We start from the raw sequence: 13,665 nt of genomic DNA on the forward strand, positions 1-13,665 counted from the left end.
TTTGAGTTTGATAATGTTGAGTTTTAATGAGTTTATGGTCCATGCTAATGCTAACATGCTAACTTAGCCTGTATGTGATCCTGTGGTTAATGCCTTATTGTGTGTATGCTAATGCTAACATGCTAAGTTAGCCTGTCTGCTATCCTGTGGTTAATGCCTTATTGTGTGTATGCTAATGCTAACATGCTAAGTTAGCCTGTCTGCTATCCTGTGGTTAATGCCTTATTGTGTGTATGCTAATGCTAACATGCTAAGTTAGCCTGTCTGCTATCCTGTGGTTAATGCCTTGTGTGTGTTCTCAGAGCAGAGCTTGGCAGACACACAGTGTTCTCAGATAAACACTCATATTCTTCCTAAAGTTTTTCACAATTTCTTTATGTTGTCTTCTGTTATTCACAACTTTCCGACATGATTTTCAAGCGAATTTTGTCTTCTGTACTGCCGAACTTCAGTCTGTCAGTATTCTCTGAAATATGGTGGACCAAATCTGTGGAATAATCTACGACCTGAACTTCAATCAACATCTACTTTATCATTGTTTAAAAAGCATCTGAAAAGGACTTTAAAAATGTAAGGCTGGGTATCACTTGATTTGTATTTGATGATTTGTAATGTGGATTACATTTTTATTGTTTTTACTTTCGTTTATTATTTCAGTTATATTGTATTTTTAATTCTTTTTTTTTTGTTTGTGTGTATTGTTCATTCAGGTATTCATATAAGCCTTCTTTTTGTCTTCTAACCTCTCCTGCACAATTTCGTTACTTGTTTGAATGTTGTTTTTTCTATTGCTGTTTTTATTTTGTGCAAATAAATTAAATTTAAAAAATTAAATTAAATTAAACCTGAAATGTCTTAAGAGAAGTAAGTGTAATTTTAACAATCTTCTGTCTGTTATTAAATATTTTGTATTTGTGGATCCACTGTGATCTGTACGTTATAATGAACATGTGAAAATGATAAACTGAGGCAGAATATTGTTAAAGTTACACTTATTTTTTCAGTTTGTTCCTGTTATTCACATCTTTGGAAAGGATACTTTGTAGATGTAAACCTTTTCATACTGTAAATTTACTTTTTTCGCTCTAAAACATAGATAAAAGTTTGGAGTTGACCTTATTTCTATATTATTGTGTTATTATTTTACTGGTTCGGTCCACTGCTGAATGTGGAACTGAACTAACATGAGTTTGACCCCTGTGTTCTAGATCATTACTGAGGCCCCTGCTGTTTGTCTCAGAGGTGTTGTCGTGGCGTTCGTCTCCTCGTTTTCGTGGCGTTCTTCTCCGTTCGCGTCGTGCTCAAATAAAAACCAGACCGTTCTTCATATAAAGAATTGGGATTTTATTAGACAACTACAAATTACAGAGAGACGGAGGCTGAGGCTGAAACAACACAAACAAATGTAAAATGCATCCGCTCGGAGACGAACCCGTCCCGTGTTCTCCCGTATTCCTGTTTGCGTTTTTCGACTCTTGAAACAGTCCGTTGGTGTTGCCATGGATACGATGGTTACAAGTCTGTTGCGATGTCCCAAAAAAATATCAGGAATGAAAGTAGTAGTAGTAGTAGTAGTAGTAGTAGTAGTGGTGGTCGTGTAGAATCTCGGTGTTTTTTTGGAACGCGCTCCGAAAAGCCCTTCGGTGCGGATCCGACGTGCGTCCGAGCGCCGATGCTGATGAAGCTTCCGTTTGCTGAGAGACGGGGAACAGTCAGTGTATTCAAGGCACTGGAATCCACTCCCATTATGGTCAACGTTTCCGGGTGAGGTAGTGAAATCACATCGACAGTGAGGTCATTTTGGGATAAACACGGGTTAATCATTGGCTTTTTCCTATGTACTGTATATATACTCTGTATGTTCAGACAACGGTTCACGTCCAGGCTTCGTTCCAGTATTCGCTCTGATCTACGAAACCGAAAAACAGACAAAAAAACAAAAATAAAAAAACATGCAAATAAAAAAAAACTAAAGCGGAAAAAAGAATTGCATCGAGCTCTGGATTGGATCCAAACCACGTCTGGTCTGGGGTTTAAACCCACAGATTCAACACTTGACCACACTGAATTCAGGTTTTTATCCAACGTTAAAACGACACATTTAAGACATGAACCTACGGAAGACCAAGTGTGCCAATATTAAACACCATCAAAACTGATTCTGAATTAAACAGCTCATTTGTTTAATAAATGGAATAAAATACAAACGGATTAAAATGATACTAAAATTTAAATCACATTTATTTATTTAATATAAACTTCAAATCCATGTTTTTATATAAAAGTACGGAAATACATTATTACAGCAAAACAAAAAGAATTGCAGGAATAATCGAGTCTTTTAGTTTTAATTGTTAATTATTTACTTGTTTTCCTGTTTCTGCTTCATTTTTCATCCTGCTTTCTTTTTAAATTTCTCTAAATTCTTTAGTAAGAATTGTGCACAGTTCTTGAGACACAGAATTAAATTTTTTAACATTGTTTTGTAAACAATTTTGGCCACCAATGACTTCCAAACTAAAACTTTTGGAACTTTATGATTCATCCTAGTTCAACTACATCTATAAAATCAGTTTGATGCAACAAAAGTTAACGAAGGTTTTTTATACTTCTTTGCATCTTTTTTTTTCCCCAACACTTTTGTTCTTTTACATATTTCATCTTGGCAATATGAATGATTTCTGAACTTCTCATCATATGCGATGAAGTGTGAACAAGTAAATTCAAGTCACACTAAATATTTTCCACGATTTTGGCCGTCACAGGCTTCCGTACTCATCTTTTTATGTTGCATCCTAGTTTAAATTTTTTTCCCCTAAGTATTTGCATCTTTAATGTCACTTTCATGCAACAGAAGTTAACACATCTTTTTTTTTTTTTAAATATGGTTTTGTTGTTTAATTTTGGCCATCACAGGCTTCCATACATATTCATAAATCGGTCGTATCCGAGCTTCGACGACTTCTCTAAAAGCAGCGCTATCATTTTAAAGGGGGGGGGGGGGGGGGACTCCACTGAAAGCCTTTAAAACAGGAGGATCAGAAAAAGCTTCCCAGTGTCCATCACTCAGGTTGAGGGAGGAGCTACGACTGCATCGGCCGAGGAACCAATCATGCGCAGCGCAGTAACCAGCCACCGATTCCTCGTCCTTCATAGTAACGCCGTCCCACAAACAAACAAAAAATATCTAGAAGCTGAAAAAAAAAAAGCTGGAAAAAATGACTCGGGAAGTTAAAAAAAAAAAAAAAAATGAAGAAACCAGTTCCCGCTTTTACATTCGGACGCTTTTGTTTTTCGCTGTTTTTCGACTAAAGCTAAACCCTGAAGGTGCAGGAGTGTGACGATAATGATAATAACGGTGGATCTGAATAATGCCCAGGAAGGTTCCGATGTAAAACTACCACGTCCTACTGAATAAGACAATATCAAAATACCACTATAAGCATTTGTGTTGAGTTTATATACGTGTGTTCTTTAATATAATTCTGGATCTTTTGTGCCTTTTCTTTAAAATACATAGTTCAGTTAATGTGTAGGAAAAATACTGTACAAAAACAACAACGTATAGGTTCATATAAACATATCTCTTGTAACCAATATATCATATCTCTGCTGTGAATCGTTTGGTCTGCAGTAAACAAACTGATATCGGCTTTAACCACAGTATCGGACAACACCATCCAACTTAGTATTATTATTAGTCTTCTTCTTTTTTTTTTTTTTTTTTTTTTTTTTAACATCGACATCTTTTACATTCAAACAGCCTGTCTTCGTAAAAACAAGGCGAACGTAGAGCTACGAAGTGAAAAGAGAAAGAACGAAGAAAGACTATCGATTTCCTAAAAATGAAAACACTCGTATTAAAAATCATGCTAATTCGGAACAGAAGCGGGAAAGAAATATTGACAACTTTCGCCCAAGAAAAAAAAAAAAAAAAGAAAAACGAAACAAAAAACCCGACACAAATAATAATAATAATCTGCGAGTAGCTTTTTGTGAAAGAAATCATGCTTAAATCGGAAAACGAAGGAGGCTAAAACAACAACAATGTCAAGAGTAGTATTAATACTAACAATTATATCAACAGAATATATATATTTATATATATTTATATATAAAAACAACAATCTTCCATCTGAGAAATAAAAGGTAGATAAATATGAAGCGGAGGAAATTTGAGTGGAAACATTTCACCGGATCAGATTGTGAGACACGCATTAGTGCAGAGGTTAACTAACGTCGTCTTAGTTAATGGAGGTGAACTAAGAGGATTATGGGTAAGCGGAGGGAGGAGCGTGTAGGTAGTCGATTTAGCTGTGGACAGGAATTATTAGCATCATTATTGCTCAGAGTCCGGGTTCGTGGAAAAAACGCCAAACGCTGGTTTTTGTGTATTTTTGCCGAAAAAAACGAGGAGAAAAAAAGAAAAAAGAGGTTGGTTTAAGTGCTGTGTTAAGTGCCATCTAGGAAAAAAAAAAAAAAAAAAAAGACAAAAAATTGGGAGGGGGTGGGGGGGTGGGCTGGTGAAACAGACCAAAAGCGTGAAAGAATGAAGGTGGGTGGGGCGAGGGGGCGGGGTTTAGCGGGCTCTCCAACACGTCACATGATTATTAAGACAGAAGAGGAACAGTTTTCAGTCCTGATCTCACGTATAAAATCGGTATGAAAGTGAACATAACAGCACGGCGTGGGCGGGGCTTGGGTAGGGGGGGGGGGGGGGGGGGGGGGTTGAAAGTGGAAGGGGGCGGGGCTTCAGCTGGTGGGTTGGCTCATTACTCCTCACAGTACAGGAAGTGGGAAGTCAGCATGTGTAAATATATATATATTCATCTATGTATATGTATATATATTTAATAGAACAATGTGGGGGTGGGGGGGTGGGGGGGGGGGGTCGAAGCTTATGATAGAACAGCTATAATACCAGAATCAGGGAGGGAGGGAGGGAGGGGGGGCAGTGCCACCAAAAGAGACACATTGTCCTTCAAACTCATAGGGAGGCGGGTCCAGGGGTGTGGGGGCGGGGCTTATGGGTGATGGGGCGGGGTTTCTGAGTGACGAGGGAGGGGCGGGGTTCACAGAGGTCCGTGCCGGGCCTCATATTTGGCCACAATGTTCTTGCAGCGGCCCAGCTCCTTCCGCAGGTCGGCCACCTCCATGCGCAGGGCGGCGTTCTCCTTCTCCAGGAAGCCGGCCCGGATGGCGATCTGGTTCTCCTTCAGCCGCCGCGCGTCACGGGAACGCTTCGCCGCCACGTTGTTCTTTCTGCGCCGGGCCCAGTACTTATCATCCTGAGGGAGGGGGGGGAGCATAGCGGTCAGAGACGGTCGGCACGGCAACCAAACCACACCTACACCTGGTTCAGCTGAGATGATTTTATGTATTTAATAAATGAATGAAAAACAATTAAAATACAGTCTTTAATAAAACTGCACAACATTTAAGAGAAAAAACACATTTACAATGAATATGGTTTAATATTTGTGCTATTTTCTCATGAACCTTAATGATAACATATTCAGGTAGGTTGAACAGGATAATAATAATAATAACAACAATAATAACGACAATAATAATAATAATCATCATAACAACAACAACAACAACAATAATAATAATAACAATAATAATAATAATAATAATAATAATAATAATAATAATAATAATTTATCCAGACCTGGACCCCCCTCCAGATCCAGACCCCCCCCCTCCACCAACCGGACCCTCATCCAGACCCAGACCCCACCTCCCCAGGCCTTCATCCAGACTTTAACCCCCCCTTCCCCTCCCCCAGACCTAGACCCCCCTCCAGAGCCAGAACCTTCCCTCCACCCACCGGACCTCTGTCCAGACCCAGCCGCCCCCGCCCCCCATCCAGACCCCCTTCCCCAGACCTGGACCCTCCTCCACCCACCAGATCCACGTCCAGACCCGGACCACCCTCCACCCACCTGACCCTCGTCCAGACCCAGACCCCCCCTCACCTTCAGGTCCTCTGGGATGAACACCTTGCGTGCCTTCTTGATCATGGGCTGTGGTTTCAGTTCTTCTGCTGAGAACTTGCGTTTGCGGGGGTCGAACATCTCCTGCCCGGGGACGCTGGACAGCGCCAGGTCGGCCGGGTCGGGGTCGTAGGTCACCGGGACCTGGATGGACTCTGGGTCGATGGGGCTGGGGGTGTCCCGGGACGACGGCAGTGCTGTGGGAGGGGGCAGAAGAAAGAAGACACATCAATGACCCCATCATGTGACCGTTTTCCCTCGGGGGGGGGGGGGGGGGGGGGTCCACACTGGCCCCACCCCCCTGCCTCCACTAATGGCTCTGATTGGTCCGTTACAGTTCCAGGTGAAATTGGGTCGCAACGAGTGATGTTGGCCGGGGGGGGGGGGTGTTCAGGTTCTGATCTTTAACAAACAGCGCCTTTCTTCTGCCTCCGTCACATGTTCTCCACCTCGCGCTGATGGAAGCGTGTGGTCGCCACGTGAACGGGGACAGCGGTGTGTGGTTGCCACGGGAACAGGGACAGCGGCGTGTGGTCGCCATGGGAACAGGTAACAATAGACGTCTTATTTCAACCCATTTGTACTTATTGTGTCTAAAACCACATGTTCATCTGCACCAAAAAGATCCAACTGATGGTTTTTATGGAGTTTGTTTCAGTTTCCTTCTTTTTCAGGCGTAAAAACAGTGTTTGATTCATTTAATACCATTATTACTGGAAATTAAATATAAAATCTGATGAAACTAATGTAAAGATGTAGAAAAACATCCACATGATATAGTTCATTTGGACAGAAATCACTGTTTTGTTTTTTTTTTTTATTTTCAAAGCCACCAGTGATTAAACCATCATGACCTGCAACATTTTCAGACAAAATCAGTTTGGAAATCATCAAAACTATTGAAAATGAATAAGAAAATTAACTAAATTATCTAAAAATACCCTAAAATGACTCTAATGGAACTACCTGCACCTCATTTTTGCATAAATATAATAAATATATGACCTTATATGTCATATTTTCTCATCTCCAAACCCCACAAATGTAACTTCTTCCTCTTATTCTTGCACAAAATCATGAAAAATGCAGAAACAGAATCCGATTAAGGTGGAAAATCTCAGTGCATGTTGTTATTGTTATTATTTTTAATATTAGAGACAATCAAATCCTATTATTTATTATTACTATTGATCGATCACGCTTCCCTTGTTATTATTATTATATTAGTTGTGCATTTTCCCTTTAATTTACATTCACAGTTCCCTATAAATCACTGTACAAACTCATCTAAATGACTGTAAAGTCATAGACGTCTGTTATTCTATGTTATGTTTTGTTATATACATTTATTTTGCTGACGTTTTCATCAGAACTCCTCTAAAAAATAATATTATAAATCTATTTAATCATAGTTTTCAACATTAACAAACCAAACAGTTTGGTCCAGCTCTGATTATTAAATATTAATTCATATAGAAACAGGTTTAAGTGAATAAAATGACCTTAAAAATAATCTAAAATCCTTTAAAATCAACATGACAGCGTCTCTTTCAGCTGTTTGACACTGACTATATGAATTATTTAGTTGATAAAATGATAGAAAATAGTGAGAAATGTTCCCAGAGTTTAGACAGAAATTAGTTTAATGAGAATTTTTATTTAATCAGTGTTTTTTTGCGCTTATATGTTATTTTTTAGTGCTCTGATGGTTTGCGGTTGCGTTTTTAGTTTCTTTTCCACAGCTGATTTGTCAGTTGTAAATATTGTTGGTTTAACTTTTAATTTCTGAGTTTTTTGTGTCTTATCAAACTTCGATACGCAAAATCTAAAATAACATAAGCAACTATGGAAGTATTTATGTCTATGTTGTCAGTGGTCAAACCTTCAGGTGCAGTTTCCTCATGTGACCACCAGGTAGAGCCACAACACCACTGTTTACTGCTCTGGAATCAGCAGCTTCTGCAGTATATAGACAAAAGTATGTGGACACGTTGAATCCAGGTGTTTCTTTTCTAACAGGGGTCTGGGATCCAAAACAATAATAACTAATGTCAGAATATTATTTTATATTATGGGATAGATATCAGTGCATTGGTTAGTTTGGGTTAAATTGTCTCTGTTTATAAAATGACTCAGATGGTTTGGACTGAATTTATACCAACATTAATTTTGTTTTATTTTTTATCCATGACGATGATTATAAATGTTCTGCCTGTAAATTAATAATTTTTTTTTTCTTTTTGTGCATTTTGATGCTTTTTTTGTTCATTTTTATTAGTTTTCTTGCTTATTTTGTTCATTTCACAGATTTTTTTCGCTCACTGTTTATTTTGTCGTATTTTACTCATTTTGATATTTTCTTCATTTTTGTTCATTTTTTATGCTTGTGTTGCTCTTTTTCTCATTTTGATGCTTATTTTGTTCATTTCGTTGCTTATTTTGTTCATTTTACTGATTTTTTTTTTTCTGCTCACGGTTATTTATTTTGTCATTATTTTGTACATTTTGTTGCATTTATTAATTCTTGTGTGTATTTTGCTCATTATGCTTTTCTTCCTTTTTGTTCATTTTGATGCTTTTTTGTTCATTTTGGTGCTTTTTTTATTCATTTTGACACTTATCTTTATTCATTTCAATGCTTTTTTGTTCATTTCGAGGCTTTTTTTGTTCATTTTTGTACTTATTTTGTTCATTTTTATGTTTATTTTGTCTATTTTGAAGCTTATTTGTATTAATTTCGATGCTTTTTTTGTTCATTTCTATGCTTATTCAGTTAATTTTGATGCTTTTTTGTTCATTTTGATGCGTATCTTAATTTTTTTAAAATAAATTTTGTTGCTAATTCTGGTCATTTTACTTTTTGCTCACCCTCTACTTTTTTCACATCTCACTTAGGAATTAAACTTTAAGAAAATATTGATGTTTATAAACTAAATGGATATTAATATTGGGACACATGTCTACAGCTGTAAAATGTCCTGCTCTTGATGATCGGACATAGAAACATCAATATTTCCTTAAAGTTTCATTGGAAAAGAAACCCCTGAATTCAATACTTTTGTCCATATAGTGGATCTGAAGCATCCGTCTGTCCATTTATGTCTTTCTTCTGTCTTTTGGACTCATTTATTCTGGTATAAATGTCTCCATGGTGCAGGTTTGTCTGGTTTTTGCTCATTAGCGTCAGAATTTGCACATCGCGACCCACATTTGCTGGAACCTGATCTCAGATCAGCTCTGGAGATCTGAGATGTTTGAGTCATGTATAAACAGGAAGAGTGTGTTCAGTTCAGAGGAAGCCTTCATCTTCATCATCCTCATCTTCACACTCTAACCTCCATTTCTGCCCACGCCGGTCATTATCACCTCATAAAAACCAGGCAAAGACGTAGAAGAACACCTCGGAGGAAAAAAAAAAAGAAAAAAAAAAAAACAGCGGCTGCATATTATCACACACGTGGATGAACGTCGTCTTCATCAAACATGAAGACGATCGCAGCCTTTAGTCGTGTTTTCAACATGTTTTCCTCCAAAGAAAAACAGCTGTAGAGAAACCACGGCAACTGGTGGGTGAAAAATACCCACATGAATCTGTCTAAGAACAACTTTAGTGTTTTTGAATATTTTAGCATTTCTAGTAGTTTCCTTTTTGTGTACTGTCAACACTTTTCAGTATATTTGGAGCTTTTTTTTATATTTTGATTTTTTTTTTTTTTTGCACTTTAAGTGTTTTTGCTGATTTTCATACAAAGATCTATTCTGATCTACTGTATTCTATTCTATTTTTTTTTTTTTTTTTTTTAAATCATCAAAAAAACATCTATTTGTGAAAATTATCTGTTATATTAATGATCTGCCCATTAAAGTTACAGAAAATAGTGAAAAATGATCCAGAAGTTTCAGGATTTCCTGAGTGTAAATTAATTGAATGGATCAAAAATCTAATAATTTCTAGGTTTTAATCAGATCTGAACTAGAAAACAACAACAAAAAATGCCTCAAGGGTCATTTACAGCATAATTTAACTAAAACTGAAAAAAAAAAAAAAAAAAAATTGAAATTATATTAGAAATATGAAAAATGAGCTAAAGATAAATAATAAGGTTTTTACAATTGAACACAACAACAAAAAATGCTCGAAGAGTTTATTTCTTCTAGATTTTGACAGATTTTTAAATATTTTTGTTTAAAAAACACTAATAATTTCATTATTTAAATGTCTGCAGGATAATTATAGATCAAGTAAATCAAATAATTGAAGAATCTTTGAATGTTTTCAGTCTGCAGTAAAAAGTACCAATGTTTGACTCAAAAATTTTATTATTGCATCAGATGATCGAATTTTGCAAGTTTTTGCTTTGAAAATGTTTTTCTTTACTATAACGGCTTCAAACTAATGATTTAGAGTGAAATTCAGCTGGAAACTAAAGGTTTTTGTGACAAAAAGTAAATAATTACAAATGAAAATACATTTTCTTTGCAAAATCACCAATCAAATGTGTAAAAAAAAATAAAAATAAAAAATAAGGCTTAACATTTGTTAAAATATTATAACAATTTGATTTTGCTGGTTTCAGCTTCATGAATGTGTCTCTAAACTAACTTGATTTAAAAAACAAACAAACAAACAAACATTAAAATAGTAGTAAACACTAAAATATTACAGATATGTTGAGCAGGAAAACAAAGGATGTTCAGGTTTTTAGAACAAAAAAGCAAATAATCATGAATGAAAAGCGCATTTTTTTGCATAATCTCAAAAAAAAATGCAATAATTAAATTAATAAAAATGGCTGATGTGCAAAAAATTAAAGTACTGTGACAGATATTTAGTTTTGCAGGTTTCAGCTTCATAAATGTGCTTAAACATTCAATGTCATTAGTAGAGACGAAGCATTTGTAAAATTTGCTTCAGTTATTTTTTGTTTATTTAGTTTTTGTTGTTATTTACCTTTTTTTCTTTTTTAAACAGTAGTCAATAAATCAGTGCATTCCTGAGCTTTAGGCCTATATCTAATGCATTAAATGCACAAACATTAAAATCCACCATCTTTGTCTAAAATGTTGTTTTTAACCAGGGTCATAGAAACCGTCTGCAATTGGGTGAACTCTAATGCAAAGCCCCGCCCCCTCCAACCAATCAGAACGTCCGTAAGAACAGACAGGAAGTACTAATGCGCTAAAACCAGACGCCGCCTTGGACGATCCGTCACCTGAACACAACCTCCTGATTGGCTTCCTGTTCGACGGCGGAACGAACCCATATTCCTACTGACAGGAAGCCCCGCCCCCGACCTCCCTTGGACAGGAAGTGTAAAAATAGAAGACCAGGAAAAGTCCTGACCCACAGAGAGAAGAACAGGTCTGTTTGTTCTGCAAGTTTGGGCTGAAATTAGTCGGAATAATAATGATAATAACATCAAATGTATTAATTAATGAATCTGCGATTGTTTCCTGTAGTTGATTAATCCATAAAATATCAGAAAATGCTGCAAAATTGTGTTAAAAAACCCAAACATTTCCACATATCCAAGAGGTCAGTGAAGTAAACATGACAATATTTAGCTTTTTGCAGCTTCAAGCTCCAAATAATGAGCAAAAACTAATGGTTTTCTTTCTTTTTTTAGTGGAAGTCAATAAGTTTTTGACTCTTAGAGAGAAACTAGAATGATTGTAGCTTTTTGTTGCATCATTGACTGTTAAAAATGTCCAAAAACCTGCAGCTGTACAGAAACGTTGGCTTCATAAAAGGTCCTGGTGGTTTATATTTAGGGTTTAATTCAGGATTTATTGGACCAAAGAACAAGAAAAACATAAACATCTCAGTATTTAATTGTCTATGAATGTTTTATCGGCCAGAAAATGTAAAAAAAAAAAAAAAAAAAAAAAAAAAAAAAAAAAAAAGGTACATTTAGGGTCTAATTCAGGTTTTATTGGACCAAACAGTAAAAAAAACCCAAACATCTCCATATTATCTATGACAATATCCAGCTTTTTGCAGCTTCAAGCTCCAATAATGAGCAAAAACTGATGGTTTTCTTTAATTTTTTAGCAGAAGTCAATGCTAAGATGGTTTATATTTAGGGTTTAATTAGACCAAAGAATATGAAAAACCCAAACATCTCAGTATTTAATTGTCTAAGAATGTTTTATCAGTCACAAAATATCCAAAAAAATAAAATAAAATAAAATAAAATAATTTTTGCTTTATAAAATAAAATAAGCTTTTGCAGCTTCAACCTCCAATAATGAGCAGAAACTAATGGTTTCCTTTCTTTTTTTTTTTTTTTTAGCAGAAGTCAATGATAAGATGGTTTATATTTAGGCTTTAATTCAGGATTTATTGGACCAAAGAATATGAAAAACCCTAACATCTCAGTATTTAATTATCTAAGAATGTTTTATCAGTCAGAAAATGCCAATAATTAGTGAAAAGTCTTAGAAAATATCTAGTTTTTCTACAGATAATGCTGAAGTAAACATGTTAATTTTCAGTTTTTTGCAACTTCAAGCTCCAATAATGAGCAAAAACTGATGGCTTTCTTTATTTTTTAGTGGAAATCAAGAGAAAATAGTTGTGATTGTAGCTTTTTGTTGTATCATCAACTGTTAAAATGTCTAATGTCATGTGATTCAGCTGTAGATAAACATTGGCTTCATAAAGGTTCTGGTGGTTTTTATTTGGTGTATATTTTGTTTTTCTGCATCCTAGAGGGTTAAAAATGACCCAAAACGCCCCCGCCCCCCCGGCCTTGTTGTCCTTATTTTGTCGTCTTCAAGTGGAGCTGTGGGTGTGCAGATCTGGGCTTGAGCTGCTGAACCTGACGTCATTAAAGTTGTCCTGATGCTAATCCGTCCGCTAATAGATTCGTCAACTGTGTTGCTGTGCTGCATTTATTTTGGTTTCCGTGTCATTCAAGCCGACGGGGCTCGGTTCCAGAGAGGAACTCATGCAGAACATGCTGATCTCTGACCATGGGACGCATGACGACGCACCGGGGAATTGTGGGACGGTGCAGACGGTGCTCATTCAGGAAAACACAACGGGATGCGATTCAGAATCCGACCGCTGCCTCTGTTGTTCTGACTGGAGTCGATTATTTAGTGAAATCAGATCTGGAAAGATGAATTTATGACTAGAATCCCACTTTAGGAGGCATTGCTAAATGGAACTATGTGTTATTTAGAGGCAGAAATGTTTGAATGATGACAAAAATGAGGAAGAAACAGAAAAAAAAAACATTGTGAAGGAAGAAGGACCAAAAATAAACATCAGTTCTGATCGGAAACAGAAACTGGATCGTCAAGAATTCCATCAGATGACTCACAATTATCTGCTTCTGATAAAATAAATAGGCTGTTGTTGAGAAATGTCCCGCCCACCAGCAAATCTGATTGGTTCCATATCACAACAACGACAGGAAAACAAGAAAACATGAACTGGAGTTTATTACAATGTGAAAACTGGGTAAAAAATGCAACTAATCTCATCGTTTGTCAGTTTTAGTCCAAATCTTCATTTGTTCCAAACATCAGTATTCAGTCGCTTTAATGTCTAATCATCCCTCATCGATGTCTTTACGATTAAATGACCAGTTTTATTTATGAATTTCATTTCCTTCGCCTGCTTTTGTTCCGACTACATCATTAAATTTCCACAAAACAC

At 36.4% G+C, this 13,665-nt stretch overlaps 1 protein-coding gene across 1 annotated transcript in view; it reads right to left on the reverse strand.

Moving 5' to 3' along the window:
* Nucleotides 1–2,481: 2,481 nt before the first annotated feature.
* Nucleotides 2,482–13,665, reverse strand: part of hlfa (HLF transcription factor, PAR bZIP family member a) — a 29,620-nt gene continuing 18,436 nt past the window's right edge. The window contains exons 3-4 of the mRNA XM_030140848.1: nucleotides 5,982–6,196; nucleotides 2,482–5,288 (exon numbers count right to left, since the gene is read on the reverse strand). Coding sequence (XP_029996708.1) covers nucleotides 5,073–5,288; nucleotides 5,982–6,196 — 431 coding nt within the window. The 3' untranslated portion in view covers nucleotides 2,482–5,072. The remainder of the gene's footprint in view (nucleotides 5,289–5,981; nucleotides 6,197–13,665) is intronic.

Source organism: Sphaeramia orbicularis, chromosome 8 (genome assembly GCF_902148855.1).
Source record: "Sphaeramia orbicularis chromosome 8, fSphaOr1.1, whole genome shotgun sequence".
Lineage (NCBI taxonomy): Eukaryota > Metazoa > Chordata > Actinopteri > Kurtiformes > Apogonidae > Sphaeramia > Sphaeramia orbicularis.